The sequence below is a fragment of the Nomascus leucogenys genome, chromosome 5, assembly GCF_006542625.1.
Source record: "Nomascus leucogenys isolate Asia chromosome 5, Asia_NLE_v1, whole genome shotgun sequence".
Taxonomy (NCBI): domain Eukaryota; kingdom Metazoa; phylum Chordata; class Mammalia; order Primates; family Hylobatidae; genus Nomascus; species Nomascus leucogenys.
In genome coordinates, this window is record NC_044385.1 from 135,188,162 (window position 1) to 135,209,836 (window position 21,675).

Consider the following 21,675-nt stretch of genomic DNA (forward strand, 5'->3'; position numbering starts at 1 on the left):
ACTGACAAACACTGAAGGAGTTATTCCTGCGTGAGAATTAAGGAAAATGAGGTTTGAGGAATTCAGGGGACCTCCTCTGTGCTACATAATTTCTCATTAGCAGTGTTGGGGTGTGGGGGTAACTCCTTCTCACTCCCAGGCACATGTGTTTAACCATTTCCCTATATTGACTGTTTGGGGAACAAGTTATTAATTACCTGTCATGTCCTTTTTCCAAGAATAATCAAAACATTACTTATCAGACACAACACCAGAATAACTAGAAGCAAAATATTTTTAAAGATTATCCTATTTTTATGACTTTTAAAATAATTGTTTAATGTAATATTAATATTTAAAATATGCTATCATAACGCTCTTATTTTCATAGTATGTATATCACTACATATTTCATATTATGAAATATGAAATACAAAAACGAACAGTTACTAAGTACTATTTCATTTTTTTTCCAGAAAACATTGCTATCATCACTGCTATCAATTTACTTTTATCATCTTTAAAATTAGGTTATTATATATAGACCTAAACCATAAAGTTTTTGTAAGGAATTAATATATGTTTGTCTCCAAAATTCAAACTTCTAACACAGAAGTTTTAACATACTTCACTATTACAACTTGTAGCATTTCTTAATTTGTGGTTAGCGTCAAACTATTTTACAATCTTTCACAGTATAAAATACTTCCAGGTTAATTCAACACCTTAATGTAGCAGATGCCAGGAAATTTAAAAGTGGGATCAAAGCGGCCAAGCGCGGTGGCTCATGCCTGTAATCCCAGCACTTTGGGAGGCCGAGGTGGGCGGATCACCTGAGGTCAGGAGTTTGAGACCAGCCTGGCCAACATGGCGAAACCCTGTCTCTACTACTAAAAATACAAAAATTAGCTGGGCGTAGCAGCATGCCCCTGTAATCCCAGCTACTCCAGAGGCTGAGGCAGGAGAATTGCTTGAATCCAGGAGGTAGAGGTTGCAGTAAGCCGAGATCACACCACTGCAGTGAGCTGAGATCGCATGACTGCACTCCAGCCTGGATGACAGTGTGAGATTCTGTCTCAAAAAATAAAATAAAAAATAAAAAATAAAAGTGGGATCAAAGCACTTAAAAAAAAATAGGATAGCGTTATCAAAAAACACTATTAGAAACACTAGGGAACAGGAACACTAGTCCATGTATCAATAAGGTGTTACTGCACTCCCTCCTGTGGCCGATGCAGAAACCGCATGGAACATAACTGTCATGCAAGAGACACCCTTGAACCCTCCAGATTTTCATACATTTTGGAGAATTGCTTGGTCCCCATCACCTTCACAGCCAGAGTCAATTGATGAAGAAGCAGTGACTTTTATTCTACTGTTAATGCTCAAGGAAACATGTCAAGGAAGAATTTCAGCTCCCAGGGTTGGCCTGAGGAGCTTTATCATAGCATTGCAAAGCCACAGACTTGCCAGTCTGCAACAAAGCACAGGGCAGTGAGAGAAGGTGGCACGGCAGCTCAGCTGGGAGTTTCACCGCTGCCCTGTGGGAGAGAATAGTTGGTGTGAGGCAAAAGCACGGTACAGGGAGGATAAACGGGGGTCAGGGTTGAAAAGAGGATGAGTGGAAAGTAAATAAGTATTCAAGGGAATGTTCTATGCCGATGTTTAAATAAATGTATTATTGTAAAATAAATTCTGGCTTTTGCTTATATTAATTCAAATGACTCCTTCCCTTCCAAAATGCAAACGCTATTTTACTGTTCTATTCAGGTTTGAAATCTCGGTAACATTTGTTAAGCTTGGGGCTGTGTGTGAAGAGAATGGCTTTCCTTCTCTTATGTACAGGGAGAGTGCAGGGTCGTGAAGCAATCTGTCTATTATTGCTTCATGAACAGTAGCCACAATTTGAGACATAAGATGCTAGTGGCTTGCCTTTGAGGAAAAAGGAGTCTTAAAAATTCAATGTAGCATTATATGAGCAGGATAGAAACTTTCAGACCAAGAAGTATTATTCGCTGCATCGTCGCTATTACTCATCAATTTTATTTTTTAAAATATGAGCAGTTCAGTAAAATATTCTCCTCTCCCACAGGTCATGTGCATCTTAGAAGCCTTTGGACATGCCAAGACCACACTTAATGATTTGTCCAGTTGCTTCATCAAGTATTTCGAACTGCAGTTCTGTGAGAGGAAACGACAGCTAACTGGAGGTAAATGCAGTATTTGACAATGTGGATTTCCTGTGCCGAGCCAGCGTGCGGCCACGTCACACACGGGCACGCGATGAAGACACCATGTATGAAGCAATGCTGGGAGAGAAAACCTGTTCTTCTTCATGACCGTGTCTGTAAACAGCTTAAGATACTTCTGGAAAGTTTGTATTACATTAGAAAAAGGATCAATACTCAGGCACTCAGTTGAGGGTGTGTGAGTGAGTGAGTGAGTGTGTGTGTGTGTGTGTGTGTGTGTGTACATACCTGGGATATCAGGTGATAAGTGCTGAAGTTATTGTGAATTAAAAAATATTCTCAAATGCAAGCTGGACCTTTTCAAGATGATTTTTGTATAGGCTATATAATGAGAAACCAAACCCAAACCAAACATAGCTGAATTATCCTTGCTGAACATAGAAACAAACTCAAATACTTTAATTAAATAAATAATACCTTAGTATTATATATCATTTCTTCACATAATACACATTGAAATCTATTTGAAATAAAACTGAATCCATATAGTTAAATGATTGAATTAAATCTAAACATCAAAATTATTGCCAAACTAAACCCAAACAGACACTGTTTCGTATTTGATTTAAATACTTAAAGTATATTTTATGAAAACTCCTTATTTAAAATTCAGCTGATTTAGAATTCACCTAGGATTTTACATCTTTCCAATTAAAACAGATTATTAATGCAAATTAATAATATAAATACAATTGTAGGTAGAATTTTTGATATACTTGAAGTAATCGAATATTTTTAAAAGCTTTTACAACAGCTGTCAGCACATAAACATTTGCCAATTATTATAAAAGATTTCTGAAAGAGCTTAATTTTCTTTGGCTTTTTAAAGTTACCATATTTTCCCTTCAGGAAAAAAAAAGTTAGTTTTGGCCGTAATCTAGAAACAAAAACATTGTATTTTGCAGCAAATCTATGTCAGAATCAGATTTCTACTAATGAAATGTGATAAATAACATGCATAAAAACAGTATGAGCCTGGCGTGGTGGCTCACGCCTGAAATCCCAGCACTTTGGGAGGCCGAGGTGGGTGGATTTCCTGAGGTCAGGAGTTTGAGACCAGCCTGACCAACATAGAGAAACCCCGTCTCTACTAAAAATACAAAATTATCCAGGTGTGGTGGTGCATGCCTGTAATCCCAGCTACTCGAGAGGCTGAGACGGGACAATCATTTGAACCCAGGAGGCGGAGGTTGCCGTGAGGAGAGATCACACTATTGCACTCCAGCCTGGGCAACGAGAGCGAAACTCCATCTCAAAAATAAATAAATAAATAAATAAATAAATAAATAAATGAAAGAAAAGATGTTTTTAGATGTTTAGATGTTGAAGTTACAAGGTTAAATGCAAATGCAGTAGCAAATGAACACCAATGTGGTGGCTGGAAACAACAGAAATTAATTGTCTCACAGTCCTGGAGGTTAGAAGTCTGGAATTCGGGTGTCTGTAGACGCACGAGCTCTTGACTTCTCTGGGGGGACCTCCCCTGCCCATTCCTAGCTCTGATGGTTGCTGCTCATCTTTAGTGTTCCTTGGCTTGGAGATGCATTGCTCCAGTCTCTGCCTCTATTGACTGATGACCTTCTCCCTGTGCCTATTGTCTTCTCCAAAGGACACTGGTCACCTTGGATTAGGACACACCCCACTCCAGTATGACCTTATTGTAACTTGAGTATAGTAGTTTCACCCTAAACTAAGGTTTTGCTTTCTATGGTTTCAGTTACCGGAGTTCAACTGTGGCCCAAAAATTTTAAATAGAAAATTCTCAAAATAAACAGTTCATAAGTGTTCAATTGCATGTTATTCCGAGTAATGTGATGAAATCTCCTGCCCTTCAGCTCCATCCAGGCTGGGAAGTGAATCACCCCTTTGTTCAGTGTATCCACGATGTCTCCGCTACCCACCTGTTAATCACTTAGAAGCTCTCTCAGTTATCAGATGGTGCCAGTTTCCTGGTGCTTGTGTTCAAGTAACTCTTATTTTACTTAATAATGGCCTCAGCTTCCTTTTAATGAAAAGGTGAAAGTTCTCAACTTAATAAGGAAAGAAAACAAATTGTATGCTGAGGTTGCTAAGATCCATGGTAGGAAACAATCTCCTACCCCTGGAATTGTGAACAGCATATTGTTATAATTGTTCTGTTGCATTATTAGTTGCTGTGTTAATTTCTTGCTGTGCCAAATTTATAAGTTAAATTTTATCATAGATGTGTATGTATAGGAAAAACATCGTGTATACAGGGTTTGGTAGTATCCTCAGTTTCAGGGTTCCACTGGGGATCTTAGAATGTATCAACTGAAGATAAGGGGTGACTACTGTATCTCTGCATTGATGCTATTCCCAAAGAAGGTTTCATTCCAAGGTATTAAGGAGGAAGACTTCAATATGTATATATATTTTTTTGTAGGACAAAATCCATCCTGCAACAAAGAGTAATGGAGATCTATTATATGAATTTTTACTTTAAAATGATTTTCAATTTAAGAACAAAATCATCACTGCCCAAAAAAATAGGCACTGAACACTTTAAGGAGCTATCAGTAAATGATACTTTCGTTATACGTTAGTGATACTTTTAAATAATTCCATCTGCTGCCAAGACTCTTTATAAAAGAAAAAAACATAAACTACTTCACATACATTGTAAAGAGAGCTGAGGCATTCAGGTCAGTCCCCTGTAAAAGCATTCTGAATTGTAAATGTTCACTAAAATAGTTAATCAAATTGGAGTGAGGCTACTCTACCTCAAACCAGGTCAAATAAGTGTTGATTACAGATTAAGTTTATCCTTTATGGTAGATTGTTTTTCTTTAAATTACCAGCATTGATGAAATAGTTGTTACCATTTTATTGGACAGTGAGTATCATTATACTAACTTGAAGGTTGCTAGATGCTGTTACTTTCATTGTTACTATTAGTTACACTTTTATAATTTAATGTCAAATCTTTCTTCAGAGATGTAACCACAAATAATAATGTAAAAAATACCACGCTCAGCTTTATGAAACATGAACTATAGATAAGTAAGGACTGTTTCTTGTTTGGGGGAAAATGTAATTTATAAATAACATTCTAGTCTGGCTTCTAGTCCAGTATTTTCCCCCATCTGATTATTTATTTTAGAATATAATTATTGAGGTTCCCTGGTGTAAGTGTCACTCTCCCTCAGGATTGAGTGACTTATAAAACATTGTACTATCACCGCACGGACAAGTTTATAAAAAGTTACTGTGTAAGTAAAAGGAAAACTTTGCCAACAATGACTTGGTTTTAGCCATACAGTACCTTTTATTTGAGACTTGAGGTAATTTGCTAATATCATTGCCTGAATCCCTACCAATTTGTATTTTTCATCTGAGCATGCAAAGAGATTTACATTGTGTGACATACAAGTCAATTTATGATATTAATGGCATATTCATGTATGTTTTCCAAAAAGTTTTGGTCCTGAAAATATGTGTTTACAAATTGAATGTAACATAATATGCAATGAAGTATTTTGTAGGGCTATACAGTTTTTGTTCATTATGAAAAAATAAGTGGGGGAAATAAACTTTCTTCTCCCTCAAGAAAGAAAAGTTCCTGCCCTTGTCCTTCCCATGGACTTCCAGAAACTTCCAACACCCACCCTCATCCTGTTGCATCCATCTCCTTATGGGTACATGACCACTTAGGGCCTGTTCCTGGAAAGGGAATGACAATTCTTTCTCTTCTGCACAAGATCATTCCTTGTCTTTTAAGGGTACAAAACTATAAAGTTTTCATTCACTTTAGAGTGTATGCAGTTTTTTATATAGTACACAAAACTGTCTCACCAAACATATGCAGATAAAGTAAAATAATATACTGTCTTCATTCTTATCAAATAATCACTTTATTTTTTTCGATCTTCAAAAATAAGTGATAGCAACATTTTTAATTAGCTCTTTCTTTTTCTAATTTACTCGCAAGTCACCTGTTTTCTGGGAGCAACAAATCAAGTTGTAAAACCATCTTCATGCAAGGTAGCTGGGCACATGAAAAAGGGCCTTCTAGATCGAATTGCAGGTTGGCCATTGGTTTGTAAACTCAGGTGAATAGGTGAATGTCACTGATTCTCTTTACCCGGCTGTAAAATTAGGGGACCAGACTCCATGGTCTCCTGTGTTCCTTTCAGCTGCTTTTCATGTAATTGGAAATAAACCACTTTTGAAGTTGACTATTTCTAGTATCATGATGGAGCTATTCATGGTTTAATCGGGCTGCCTCTGCAAAGGAGCCAGTGCTAATAAAGGGGTGCCAAGAACACTGTCCTTAGTGCATCTTCATGAATCTTATTTGGCTGAGGGGGCTTGTGAAAAGAGCATAGGACCAGCCATGTCCCAAATCTCACTTAGCAGCTAGATATTCAAAACGGAGTCATTCTGTTTATCCAAGGTAAATCTTAGCTATTGACCAGATAAGTTCTCAAACAAGAAAATGATCTCCTCTTCTGGAATATTCATTATTGAAGAGAATTCTGTTCACCAAAAACAGGTTGAAGGACTTTTAGAAGATCACCACCTTCCAGGAAATACAGTATTTTATGGCCTCATATGGCTACTGTGGGTTAGGGGGTGGTTTCTTTTGATGATACTGTTTTCTTTTCTTACACTTTCCTCAAGAGCTTACTTTTCTTTTCTTACACTTTCCTCAAGAGCTTACTTGTAAAGGACTGGAAGACATTGAGAGTCCATAAGGCCATGCTTTTAACTGCACCCAGAATGTGCAGAGGGCCAAATTCATCACCATCAGCAATGCGTTCGGCAAGCTCAAAAGGCAGATGTTGGCTTGATTCTAAGCTCTGAGTTCCCTCTGCAGTCCTTACGAGCCACAAGGCCTGGGGTTGAGTCCTGGCTCATTTACTTTGTGCCCGCTGGTCTTGGGCAGCTCACTGGATCTTCCATGCCTCATTTTCTTCTTCTGTCCAAGAGGGATAGCCATCACCCCAAACTCTTAGCGTTCCCATGCATATTCAGTAGGTTAACATTGCTCTTTAAATCACTCACTGTTTTCTTTTTCTTTCACTTTTATTTCAAGTCTTAGATTCTCCCTTTCCCAGAAATAAGTGGGAGGAACTCAAAAGGGAGGGAGGTCTAGAGTCCCCCTGAGGAATGTCAAGAATACTTGCCTTTTGATGTTTGTGCCCTGGAGGTGTCCAAGGGTACTTAAGTTGAAATTGAAATTTCCTAACTATAGAAAATATCTTCCAGTAAATATAGCCAGGCTATGTGTTCTGTTTAGGAAATTTAAACCTTAAAGTTACTGCAAATGAAATGGAAAATATATTAAGGCCTTTGCTTTGTGTTTTTTTCCCCAAATCCTGATGTTAAATAGAGGCATAATAACAGATGAATAATCATCTTTGTTACCATCATCAATTAGTCTTAGAATTATATACTTAGCAGGACATTCTTTTAAAAGTTTTGAAATGCTTTAGTTGATCTTATGTGAAGAGCAGCATCCTTTATTGCAAACAGCCTGGGCTTAGGAGACAAGACAGTTGGGCTTAAATGTGAAAAGGCCTGCAACATAATTTAAATGAGGCAATGTTAGAAGGACACTGGAATAGTGTGTGGTACACGGTAGGTCCTTTAAGTGGTAGCACCTTCCTCTTGGAGTCCAGAGGGACCTTGGGACCTTCGCGTCTTTTCTTCTTCATATTACAGATAGGAAAAATGAAGCCCAGAGGGCTGCGGGGATTGGCAGCATCAGACTCCAGAGCAGGGTCCGTCCATTTGACTCCTGTGGGAGGCACTTGCACTCAGGTTATACCACCAAAGTGATGACCACCCTGATCATGAATAATGAGATGGAAAGAAATGCATAGGTGTGAAAGAGAAAATATTTGGCTATCCTAATTCGTTGATAGTATGTTTTTGGTGCTTGCTAATTGAAGGCATGACAATACTTTCTGGAAACAGGCCCTACGTGGTCATGTACCCATAACTAGATGGGTGAGACATGGTGAGAGTGGGTGTTGGAAGTTTCTGGAAGTCAATGGGAAGAACAAAGGCAGGAATTTTTCTTTCTTGAAAGAGGGAAGTTTATTTCTGCCACTTTTTTTTATATAATGAACAAAAGCTGTATAGCCCTATGAAATACTTTGCATTTTATGTTACATGTAATCTGCAAACATATATATTTTTCAACACCAAAACTTTTTGAAATGCATATATGAATATGTGGACACTTGTAGAGAATTATAAGCATGTTTCTAGTCAAAAGTATTTCTGACATAAAAGAGCTTTTAAAACATAGAAGTCTTGAGAAGTCAAGAACTCGGTTAGTAGAATGTTTCTTTCTGTGTACGAACACTTACATGAATGCATCCTGAAACCTTTTTAACTTAGAAGCCCATCATACTCCTTCCATTTTTACCGTTTCATTTCAGACAGAACAGAAAGTCTGCATTTCTCCATTTGAAAGAATATTAGAGTTTCATGGCAATTTGAATTTTGGGCTGTCTTGTGTTTGCTTCCATCTAAAAGCTCACTCAAGATGTATACATATTTTGAAACCCTGCTGATCAGAATTCCGCTAATCCACAGCAATTTTATTCACTGCTGGAGATGAGCTAACCAGGTTGATTAATAATTACACTGTTTTTGAATTTAGATGAAACGTATTGAAGTGACTCCATGATGTGGAATTTGATTAGTTTTGAACACTGCTTCAAGCAAAGCTTGCATATTGGCTGGGATAGGTGGGGGTTAGCCAACCATTTCTCCAAGAATGGTAGCAAGATGATTAGTTCGTTCTCCCTTCTCATCTGATATTTCATGCCTAAAGGCTAGGAGAAAATGGAAGATAATTTTATTTAAAATGTCTTTAAAAAATATCCTCTTGAGTAGTAAATTAATTCAAGATGAATGTTATTATTATTAAACAGAAAATATTTTCAGCAAAGAATTTAAGGGGGAAAAAAAGAAAAAAATATTTAAAACTTAACTTGAAATTGCCACCTAATTGATTCTCATGGAGACCTGTGCACACACATTCAAGCACACATGCTCATCCACTGAGGTTTATTGCTAATTCAGGGCTCCACAGCACCCCTGTTCTAATTTTACCATCACCTTTGGGCTTTACTGTCACCAGTGAAAGGGATATTTTGAAAGACCTGTTCTTTATGCACTCTTGGCAACTTTTCCCAAAGTTGTCTCTTCAGACAACTTTTCATACTAAGGGATATTAATTTTGAAATTTTTAAAAACTCTGATATCTGATTAGCTAAACTGACCACTTACTAAATGCATTGGAAGGCACTGTAAATAGTGGTTCTAGTTGTGAGAACAGATTTACTGCAGACAATTAAATTGGGAGACATCACATTTTTGCTTTTAGTGGCTGGACTTTAGAATAATTCTGAGCAAATTCATTACATGAGATTTTTTTTAAAGTTCAAATGTATGAGATAATTACAACCATTTATTTGCCTTTCTAAGAACTGCCGTTCTTTAACACCCCTCACCCAAATAATACTGATAATGGATTCTTACTTCAAAGAGGAAAACTGTAATAATTCACATCTGCATTTAAAATTGAAATACAGGTCTGGCTTGGTGGCTAACCCCTGTAATTCCTGGGAGGCCGAGGTGGGCAGATCACTTGAGGTCAGGAGTTCAAGACCAGCCTGGCCAATATGGCAAAAGCCCGTCTCTACTAAAAATACAAAAATTAGCCAGTGTGGTGGCGCACACCTGTGGTCCCAGCTACTCAGGAGGCTGAGGCGGGAGAATCACTTGAACCAGAGAGGCAGAGGTTACAGTGAGCCAAGATCATGCCACTGCGCTCTAGCCTGGGCAACAGAGTGAGACTGTGTCTCAATAAATACATAAATAAATAAAACTATAATTGAAATACATAATCTGATTATTCATAATGATAAAAATAAACCTATATTAATATTTTAAATGCTCCAGAAACAATGAAATTTGTAGCATGCCAAACATACAGTCGTAATTTTGACAAATGCTAGCTTCCAAATTGTTGATCTTCATATGTAAAGCAAAATTGAGGCTGTGATTACCATATTGCATCTTTTTGGCATTGTTAATCAACTACTATCAAATAAATTTCAACACCTTGTATTTGTGTATTGGGTTATATTTTATTTTATTTTGTAAAGTTTTGAAAATAGAGGACTAAATAAACATTAGATAGTAGTCCTATTACCACACATGTGTGGTGAGAATAAAAGGAGAAGGTGACTACACACTGTTCACACTGGACATGTGTTACTTTCCAGACACCTCATCCACCTCATCCTCAAATACATTCTGTATATTAAACTAGATCTGTGTGAATTCAAATTGCATTTTCCTTTGCTGCAGTGGGTTTCCTCCAGTGTTTCTGGCAGTGAGGGACCATGGTCTGTCTCCCTGGGCCTTCATAGTGTGGCTATATATAATTCTGATCTGGTTGCTGGGAATGCTTGTCAGTGCCTTTAGTGGAGCACTTTTTGAACAGTGTAAGTTAATATCCATCATATCAACACTGCCGGGACTCTCAAACAGTGGGATATTAATGAGGAAGATTCCAAAGCTTATTTCAAAGACTTCGTTACAGACAAGAGCAAATCTTCTTTCAGATTACATTTATGCACCAAGTTCTTTGTTGCATATGGGACAAGGAAGGATGTCCCCTTAAACCACGTCTTTTCAGCATCATATTGAAAGTTGTAGCTAATGCAAAAAGACAATAAAATAAAATGTAAATAGATGGGAAAGGGAGAAATTAACAGTCCGTGTACTCTTGTAATTCATTAATATGTGTTAATTTATGAAAATGAATACTGCCATTTAACAGAATCACTTTTCTTTTCCCAACCAGCCAGAATTTATACATATTTGCTAGAGAAATCCAGACTTGTTTCACAACCTCTTGGCCAGAGCAATTTTCTCATTTTCTACTTGTTGATGGATGGGTTATCTGCTGAAGAAAAACATGGACTTCATCTTAATAATTTATGTGCACACCGGTGAGTAAGTATTTTGTATCTAAAAGCTGTGCCTTCAAATTGTGATTGCAATTTGGTAGTCTTAAATTATCTTCTTACTTTTCAGAGACAAAATGGTGAGTAAAAGATAACTGTTGGATACTGTTAGGTTGAAACCATCCACATAACAAGGTTCCAACTGTTTACTGAATGGGTGAAGTTGTATGTGTGAGAACAAACTTATATTTTACTAGTTTTCAGATCAGAAAAAAACTTGTGCATATATAAACTCCTGTACTCCTTTTAAGTATTTTGGCTATAACATTAGTTATGCATTCCTAATCCATGGTCCTGTTTTGAGATAATGGGCAATATTATTTGAGTAAGTATGATTATTCATTGGTGTTGGATGAAGGTACATCATGGATTAAGATGCACAGCACACATAACCTGAGGGGCTGATTTCCTTTAATGGAGGCAGAAAGCACTTGTGTTAAAATTAGGATGCCTTGGTCATAGGAGAATGATGGGAATGACAGGCCGTATAGACAGTGAGTGAAGAATGTTTTCTCAATGTTTGCACTTCTGCTAACTGCCTGGCTTAGTGTGTCTCCGTCACAGGGATTGGTCCAGATTTGCATTAGGGTGAGAACAAGAAACAGTATGGGAAATGAATCCTGTTCAGATGAGAAGTTGGTGGGAGAAGAGTGCAAGAGAGAATTGGATTCTGATCCAAACTCAATTCAGTGGCAGGGGGTGTGGGAACTAGACTCTGAGGATATGTGGATTGACTTCAGATACCTGCTGATACCTGATTTATGGCTTATTGAGTGTTTATTATTAGATCTAGAAGAATGGTGTGAGTTTGCACAATTTTAGGAGAACTTTTGTGAGAAAAATAAAGGATGCTCTAGGAGAAAACACACACACACACACACACACACACAGAAGGGTTGCTTCACTCACCTGCATGTAGTCAAGACAGTGGTTAAGGCCAAGTGCTTATTGAGAGAACAAATTGGTCGGGGGAGGGGTGGGAGGGAAACTTCCCCAACAAGCCCTCCTCTTGAGTACGCAAGGAGGCTGATTGAAGCCAGCAAAAAAAAATACCTCCAGTTCTCTCTGCTTTGCTGTGCTATTTCTCCATCTGAAGCCATTACATTCTGGTTGGGGAGACATTAACAAACAGGTTGGTAATAGTTGAGGTGATATGATGAAAAATAAATCAGGGTTGGGGAACAGAGGAGTAGGTGGGTGTCCTGCTTTTAGATAGGTTAATCGAGAGCCTCCTACCAGGTGGTACCTGTGGTAGAGACACCAGAGAAGGCCATTCACAGATCTGATGTGGTGTCCAAGGGAGATGGAAGTGTACAAGGGGCCTGAGGAAACATACTCGATGTTTGAGGGACAACATGAAAGCCAGGAGCTGAGATTAGAGTTGTATGGGAAAGAAGGAGGATAATAGAGACAGCGTGAAAAAAACAGCCATGCTCAGAAATTTAGATTTCCTTCAGAGTTGTCTGGAAGTGATTGGGGGTTTTAAGTATGCAAGAGAATTGGTTTTCACTTTAAAGGTGACTTGCGTCTGTGGAGATGTCCCTACGGTATTCCCAGCTGGAAGCAGAGAGCTAAATTCCTGGTATGGTAGTGGGGAGGTGGTGATGGCACTCATGGTAATGGTGGTGCAGGCGATGAGGAATGGGAAAACATGGGTTATGCTCTGAAGGTAGGAAGGTCGGGATTGAAGGATGCACTGAACAAGGGATATGAGGTAAAGAGATCAAGAATGATTCCTGTGACTGTGGCCTGAGCAACACATGGTGTCATTGTGCCATTTACATCGTGACAAGGCTAGGAGGGAACCAGGGTGCTGGGGAGGAGAAGAGTGGTCAGAGAACCAGTCCTGCTGGTTTTAAGACAGCAAGGTGGAGATGCAGGAGTGTCAGGAGCGTACTGGAGAGAGGGTACAGGAGGGTCCAGCGTGATGGAGCCAGTGTGAGGCTGAACTTCTAGAACTGCTTGGAGAAATCACAGGACAACCTCTGTCCCGCCACTGCTGTGAGGGGTGAGTGATGGTGCAGGTGGGCTCAGGGGAAGAGAATGAATTGGCCTAATTTACAATCGCATTACTAATTGCTATCATTAAATTTCAGTGAAGACATCCAGGGCTATGGATATGGTTTGTCATGTTGTGTAGGTAGAAAGTAGTCAAGAAGTGTAAAAGGCCTTATCAAAATTGTGTTTTATTTACAAAGAAAGACTATTTTAGGGTTTTCTGTTCGCAAAATACAATAGAAGTTTAGAAGAAAATGCTAATATTAAAGTATGGTAACCCAGGCAAAAGTGATAGAAATATAAAAATTCCAAGCTTCTAGGATATTAGAAATACTTTAAATCAAATCCCTTCATATTATAAAGGAGGAAATCAAAGCCAGAGACACGAAGACACTTGTACTCAAGTGAATACCTTTTATGCAACAGCAGTATTGACAAAAGCCACCACCTGAGATTAACTGTGATTTTCTACCTTGAACATCGCTAACTGAACATGTTGACCCTGGGGGGAAGCACCTAACTGGATTCTAGGATTGCATGTTGAGAGATGGCCTGTGAGGAAGAGAAGAGTTTTGGGTTTCTCTGTTCCCAATCCCTTCTAAGGAGCAAAAGCTCAAAGCCTCAAGCAGATACGTAGCTTAGAGTGCATCTGTGTCTATGTGTGTGTCTGTGTGTGTGCATGTGTGTGCACGTGGGTATGTGCTTGGCATTGCAGACGTATGGCCACTGATGAAGAAAAAGGAATAATCTAATCTATAATTTAAATAAACAATTTAACTTCTTGATCTGTGGTTTGGATGAGTCTGTTGAAGTGTGTGAGTGTGTGGGAGAAAACAAGGATTTCTGTATTGAGCTTCAATTCTGACATTCATTTCTCTTTGCAAAAACGAGTTTGGAGTCACTTAGGCTATTTAGAAAGTCAAACAGTCAGGGGTGACTTTATGAGGAGTTCCAACAGGAAAGAACTTAGGAAGATCATGAATAATTCAATTCTCTTGAACAAAGCAGTTATTTTATTAAAATGTATCATAAATATCTAATGGGTGCAAAACAACATTTTCCATGAAAATATTCACCACCCACCACCTTCCAGCTTCATGAATACATCAGTTGGAGCATTTGTACAATGACAATTTCACAGGAAAACTTTAACGGTAAAGCAAGCTGTTTTTCAAGTTATAGCATAGTGTGTATACAGTATTTTTTGTGGTTTATGTTATGCGGGTCTTCTCACGTTTATAATGTTGGTGGATCTTCTCACTTTTGCAATGTCGGTTGGGTTTGAGAAGTTCATATTCGTTTAATGTTTGGATTTAGGTTGGTATCTAACCTTTGTTTGGTAATTATGAGTATTAATTTCCATAGTTTTGGAAACTGTTTGGCTTGCTCACACTTAGAAATGTAAATCTGAATTTGCGAGCTTTCTAACCTTTCACAAACTGATGGTCCTTCTGAATCCCTTCCTTAAAATTGGTACTCGTAGGTAAAGATATTGCTATTTGTAAAATGCTTAATACCATATGTTAAAGCAAACTAAATATGGCTGGAGGAGGACTCTGTGCTTCTATATTTGAGTGCTTGTGGACGAACTATAACCTAGCTTAATAGGCAGACGAGATTGAAAACCCAACTTAGGCGTATGTGCCTGTAGCAATAGCTGAGTCTTGGCCAATCCCAGCGGCCATACTTCAACCACTGATAGACTGCTGAGTGTTCAGTTGTTCAAATAAAGCAAACACCAACCTGTAACCAATCTGGCTGTTTCTATACCTTACTGCCGATTTCTTTACGGCACTTCCCTTTTTTTGTCTATAAATTTGTTCTGACCACGAGGCATCCCTGGAGTCTCTCTGAATCTGCTGTGATTCTGGGGGCTCCCTGATTCTACATATATGTAGTATATCTACTAAGTAGATAATTATATCTACTATTGTTAATAATTAGTGTTTCTACTATTGTTAATATATGTATTATATATACTATATTATACGTAGTATATCTACTATTATTAAGAATGGCATTATTATTGTCACATCTACTTGTCTGATTTTTTTCAAAATAATATTGCTATTCCTATGATGTAGAATAAACCAGCCTACATGTGACCACATGAACACAGCATCTCTTTGCTCACTCACTTACTCCACAGTGCAGCTTTCAGTGGAATTTGGATGAAGTACACCAAGTCCTAAAGCAAACACTACAAAAATTGCAAGTCTTCTTCCTTCAAATTCATTCTCTCTCTTCTTTGTTCATAACAACTCACTAGATACATGAATCAAAATAAAATATACATGCATCAGTAACTGTGAGCTAAAGGCATATTCAATACTTATCATATCTTATGTGATTAGACCTCCAGAGAGAAGAAAACATTGCTGTAATTCCCTTTTTTTTCTTTTTTTTGAGACGGAGTCTTGCTCTGTCACCCAGGCTGGAGTGCAGTGGTGCTATCTCGGCTTACTGCAACCTCCGCCTCCCTGGCCCAAGCGATTCTTCTGTCTTAGCCTCCCGAATAGCTGGGATTACAGGTACACGCCACCCCATCTGGCTAATTTTTGTATTTTTAGTAGGGACGGGGTTTCACCATGTTGGCCAGGCTGGTCTCGAACTCCTGACCTCAAGTGATCCACCTGCCTCAGCCTCCCAAAGTGCCAGGATCACAAGCATGAACCACTGTGCCCGGCCTGTAATTCTCTTTCATCATTAAAGCTACAAAAGTGCTCTTTAGCTTTGACACTGTTTTTAGAACTATAAATGTTGAAAGTATCACATGAAAATTTATGGAGGTTTATTTCAGCATAAAATGAATGTAAAACTACTTTCCTGTTTGTAACATAGGAATGATATCTAGAAACAGCAGAAAGGACGTGTGCCTAACTTTAGAATATAAGTGATACAGATATAGACATCACCTCCTAAGGCTTAGCTGCATGAAAACAGTATTTATAACACTTTGCATAAGCATCTTCCTCCACAGATTATTAAAACAACAAGAAAAAAAGTCTGTAGGTTTCTATATTTTGAGCTGTGGCAGTCTTCTGGAATTCCACAAGATGGCGAGCTCTCCATAAAGTCAGACGAGAGAAACAAAACAAGACAAAAATCCAAACCAAGAAATTAAAATAAAAACAGAAACATGAAGAAACACAAACACAAATGCTTGTTACCAAAAGTTTCTTTTTCACTTATGGTTCTTCCTATATTGACTGCTTCCCCCTAACCCCCTCACCACCAGCTGTTTGTTTCACAAGGACTCTTTCAATTTTCCTTATCCTATGTATATTATACAAACCTTACATTTGGGGAACGAATGTAATTTCTGCTTTTGGGAATTGAGATTTAATGAAAGCCAGAAATAGTCATTCATTGTTTATCTTCAGCATACTTTAAATAGCTTAGATGGGTTCAGTCCCAGAAAAGCTAGATTCCTAAATCCAAAAAGTTATTCCGAATCTCTTTTTGTATTGATTAATGGTGGAAATGATTGTGGTGCTGCAGGATAACATTTGTGAGTAAAGGTCAAATTTTGAATGCTAAGTTGAAAGCAAGCAGTGTTTGACTCAGAGCATGTGACCTGTTTCTAACCCGCGTGGCCACGAAAGGAAAAGCTGAGTCACCGCGAGCTTGAACTTGTGATCCTTCTGGGAGCCGTACCTGTCACGGGGAAGCCACGACAAGCAGCTCCCGTGAAGGTTTGATTTCTGCTAAGGGCTTATTATGAACAGTGAGCCTAATCTGAGAGTGTCACGTAATGTTTAAAAAGAGGTAAGGGAAAACTTAAATACTATTTGGAGGTGAGTCTTCATAATTATGTGATATAATAAGCTATTTACTTAATAAGTAGCTTGAAGGTCCTCCCAAGACAAAAGTTGAAGACAGGAGGTGCTTTCATCAGATTCTCACAGACTCCATTATTAATCACCTAAGTGACAGTCACAGTCATGATCAGCGCAGTTCATGGGGCACTTCCCATGTGCCAGGCACTCTCTGAAGTGTTCGTCTCTGTTTACTCACTGAATCCTCATCCACAGCTAAGCAGAGGGTGCAAGGCTGTGTCTGTATTGTATAGTGAGGTGTCACCCAGGAGCCAAGATCTGAATCCAGGCCCTGCTGACTTTATGCCTAAATTGTCTCCACAACAGTGCTGCCTACAAAATGGCAATACTGTCTTTATCTCCTTGTGTCACTGAGATTTTAAGGGAAATGAAAGAGAAAGCAGAAAGTCAAAGTCTGCATGTCTGTCTGTATTTTGAATTGCTTAAGCAAAACTAACTTATGACGTTCTAGGGATTGCCACCTCTAATGACTATGAAAACAAACTACGCTAGGTCTTTATTTTAATCTAGAAAATCATAAGAATTTTAGAACTAACAGAGCTTTTGTTACCCTAGGTGGACAGTGTAGCCATTATATGAGTGGTCAGACTACCTATGTAAGTTAGCAAGGAAATTTCACTTTGAAAGGAGAATGAGAGGAATTGGGTCAGTGGCTTCCATCCTGCCTTCTGTTCTTGATGTTATATATAATAAATCGGAAGCCAGATATGTCACTTGTTCAAGGATATTTGGCTGGAATATTTGGTAAATGACAGAGGTGGATTTCAAACTAAGGTACGTTTGGTTTCAAATTTCTGTTCATCGGAACTTTTTGATTGGTGGTGTTAGATTCCCAACTCTAACACATTTAAAGAAAAAAGGAAAAGGGGGAGTGTTGAGATGATGGCATAGCTGAAGAGAGCAGAGGTTGTGTTTGCCACAGGGACGTGAGATGCAGGAACTCGGGAAATGTGGCTTCTCTCTGTCTGTCACACTCATGCACATGGCACATGCACGCATGCACACACACACATCAGTTTTACTTTGTATGTGTTTTCTAACACAGCAGAGAAAGTGATCACATGCTGCCCTAGGCTCCCCTAACTTAAGAGCAACTTGTCTCTCTGCCAAAAGGCCATCTTGGTGGCTCAGCCCAGGTCTTAGGCCCATCCCAGGCCCCTAAGTTAAGGACAGAAGAAAGAAGTACATTTGGCTCCTGCTTAGGGATGGGAGCTATTTAACAGAAGGAAGGGGAAGGGAGAGCTGAGCACTAATCAACAAGGAGCAACATGAGGCCCTGTGCTTTCCCCTGCATGGCATTCCAACTACCTGAAAGACTCCCAGGCCGGCAGGCGAAGGTCAGAATGCAATTGTCGGTAAGTCTGGCACCAGTTATTCAGCACTCTCTGCTAATGACTCTGGCCAAACTTATCACCTTGATTTCCAGCTGCTCATACAGGACCAACAATAGTGTAGATCTATTGCATGAAGCCTATGGATGAATATTGCAATGTATTTCCACATGACTTTGATTTGTATAGATGTTTTCAAAAAATATTGTATGAGGTTAAGACAGCAGTATGATCTGCCTAATCCACAATGTCATTAAACAGCTAGCATAAGAGAATTTTGGCCAGAGGCCCTTTATTTGTGGTCTGAATATATCTCAAAAATTCAGACTTCTACATTACTTTTAAATGCTTAAATTTATTATGTGATGACACATTGTTTTGGCTGCTGCTGTTGGTTTTGTTGTCACCCTTGTGATACTTCTGAAGCTAATAACAGCTGTCATTGAGCACTTCTCATAGATTTTCTCTTTGTCTACTCATGATACTTGTGGAAGATTATAATTGATTTCCCCATGTTGCAGACGAAGTGACTGAGAACTATGGTTGCTTTGTTAACTAACCAGCATGGGGCAGAATTGATGTTTGAACTTCAATCTGTTCGATTCTCAATTATTTGTATGAATGGTTTTCAAATGATTCCATATAGTAAAGGAATTTGCATCACAGATAAATTTAACTGCCTCTACTTCAGCAAGAGAACTGTTTGCTAAAATCAGCATCTTAACCCTTCCCCTTTCTTTTTCATATTTTTGACTATAGTAGCATCATTATGATTTTTATTATGAAAATAGACCATCATTAAGCCAAATATAAATATACCAAATACACCGTCATTAAGATGGTGTATTCACATAATAAACACGTAAATAAACATGCACACACAACTGCACATGCATATAAAATTCAGGAAGAAACTACCTTCACTAAAATTTTGAGTGTCAGGCACAATACTCGGTAATTAATTCTCACTTAATTCTTCTAATAACTCTATGAGACTGTTACTAATATTGTCCCTGTTTGATGAATGAGGACACTGAGTCCTAGAGGTTAAGTAGCAGCCTGCTCAAAGCCAGGCAAGGCAGGAGGCTGGAGATGGTGCCCAGTGGCCCATCTCCCAGCAGAGAGGGAGGGCCTATCTCCAGCAGTCCTGGCCACTGACTGCTGATGCTGTTTGTCCTTGAGGAGGTGATGGCCAGCTGTATTGTTTAGAAACTTACCCTTGGCCGGGTGTTGTGGCTCACGCCCGTAATTGCAGTACTTTGGGAGGCCGAGGTGGGCAGATCACCAGAGGTCCAGAGTTCGAGACCAACCTGGCCAACATGGTGAAACCCCCATCTCTACTAAAAATACAAAAATTAGCCAGAAGTGGAGGCAGGTGCCTGTAGTCCCAGCTACTCGGGAGGCTGAGGCAAGAGAATCGCGGGAACCTGGGAGGTGGCGGTTGCAGTGAGCCGAGATCACACCACTGCACTCCAGCCTGGGCGACAAGAGCAAGACTCCGTCTCAGGAAAAAAAAAAAAAAAACTTACACTCAAACTTATACTCTCTGTTTTGACATAAAAACCTAAGGCCAATGTCCAGGTAGTCACGGTTTGGAGAAAACAGCTGGAAATAGACTTTTTCTCCAGATACTCAGGCTCTTTTCAAAGTTTTGTTTCTGGCCCTTGCACTTCCTATTTGATCCAGGCTGTTTTCCCAGTCATGTGTATAAAAAGAGGTGCCACGAGCATTGTGGCTATCGTGTCTCTTTCTCTCGAGGCAGGGCAGGTGCTGGCATATTGCCATGCAGTCCCATGGCCCGGGTTGGGCCCTTCCTGCCCCACCTTCCCTCACTGCACAGCATCTTACCTTGGTGCCTCTTCAATCTCACCCTTTAATCTCAGGTCAGATTAACATATTTTAAATTTCAGTTTAACTAGAAAACCTCCTAACTCAAAAATCTTTAATAAATATTGCTTTTCTGTCACATCCAATAAAGTCTCCTTGATGATGCAAGGTGACAGAGATGGCTGGGCCTTGGGGAATTTGACATGAGCGGTTGTAGTTAACCGGTTCTTTGACATCTTCTCCATTCCTTGTCTCAGCACTTCCTTTAGGGGTGGAGTTGGTTATCAGTGAGGTGACACAGTTCTTTCCTGAGTAAAGATGTTTGCTTGATGCTAGATGTGCAAGCAGTGTATTTACCTTCAGGGTATAAAAGAGAAAGTCCTTCTTGTGTTGGGAGAGGGTCAAACACTCCAGCCTCACTTCTGCAGTCAGTCAATTAAACGTCATAAACATTCTCAGGGTTGTTATGAGTAAATAAAATTATGAATTTAAAGCATGTTGGTCTACGTCCTTGATTGCTTACTTATAATTTCAAATTCCCAAAAGTTCTGAAAACCAAACATTCACGTATGACTCATGTGCTCATAAAAAACATGACCCAACCTGAACTTATGTAGCAACAAAATCTAAACTCGATTGATGTAAGTGTATTTATAATCCTTAAATATTTCTCTGACTGTGAATATTCATATGGGGTTCTCCCCAAATTAAAATATTTGACTGGGGACACTGCTTCAAACATATAAACACTACATTCACTTTTTTAAAATCTGGATTTCAGAACATATTTGTCTTCAGAAGTTTAGGGGAAGGAGCTGTAAGCTGTGTAATCCAGCTTGTTGAGGACTGAAAACATGGCAGTCATTATGTTTCTCACCAAGTTAAGGACTTACCTTACCTTGAAGGACCACGAGGCACATGTTTGCTAAAAATGATCAATAAACCTCCTTCTGTGTCTGGACAAGGAGGCTCTGAATTCACTTCCAAAATAGACCTCTGCCTCTCGTTCCACCCCTTTTTTTCTCTTTCTTTCTCTTTCCTTCCTTCCTTCCTTCCTTCTTTCCCTCCCTTCTTTCTCTTTCTTTCTTTTTTCTTTTTTTCTTTCTTTCTCTCTCTCTCTTTCCTTCTCTCTCTCTCCTTCCTTCCTCCCTCCCTCCCTCCCTTCCTTCTCTCTCTCTTTCTTTCTTTCCCTGTCATCTCTTTCTGTCTCTGTCTCTCTCTCTCTCTTTTTTTTTTTTTAAGACAGAGTTTCACTATTGTCACCCAGGCTGGAATACAATGGTGTGATCTCAGCTCACTGCAATCTCCATCTCCCAGGTTCAAGTGATTCTCCAGCCTCAGCCTCCCAAGTAGCTGGGATTACAGGTGCCCACCACCAAGCTCGGCTAATTTTTGTATTTTTAGTAGAGACGGGGTTTCACCATGTTGGCCAGGCTGG

General features: G+C 39.0%; 1 protein-coding gene across 1 annotated transcript in view; it reads left to right on the forward strand.

Annotated features, from left to right (window-relative positions):
- MYO16 (myosin XVI) overlaps nucleotides 1-21,675 on the forward strand; it is a 575,469-nt gene that overhangs the window by 267,396 nt on the left and 286,398 nt on the right. Inside the window, exons 15-16 of the mRNA XM_030813681.1 lie at nucleotides 2,072-2,189; nucleotides 11,080-11,227. Coding sequence (XP_030669541.1) covers nucleotides 2,072-2,189; nucleotides 11,080-11,227 — 266 coding nt within the window. The remainder of the gene's footprint in view (nucleotides 1-2,071; nucleotides 2,190-11,079; nucleotides 11,228-21,675) is intronic.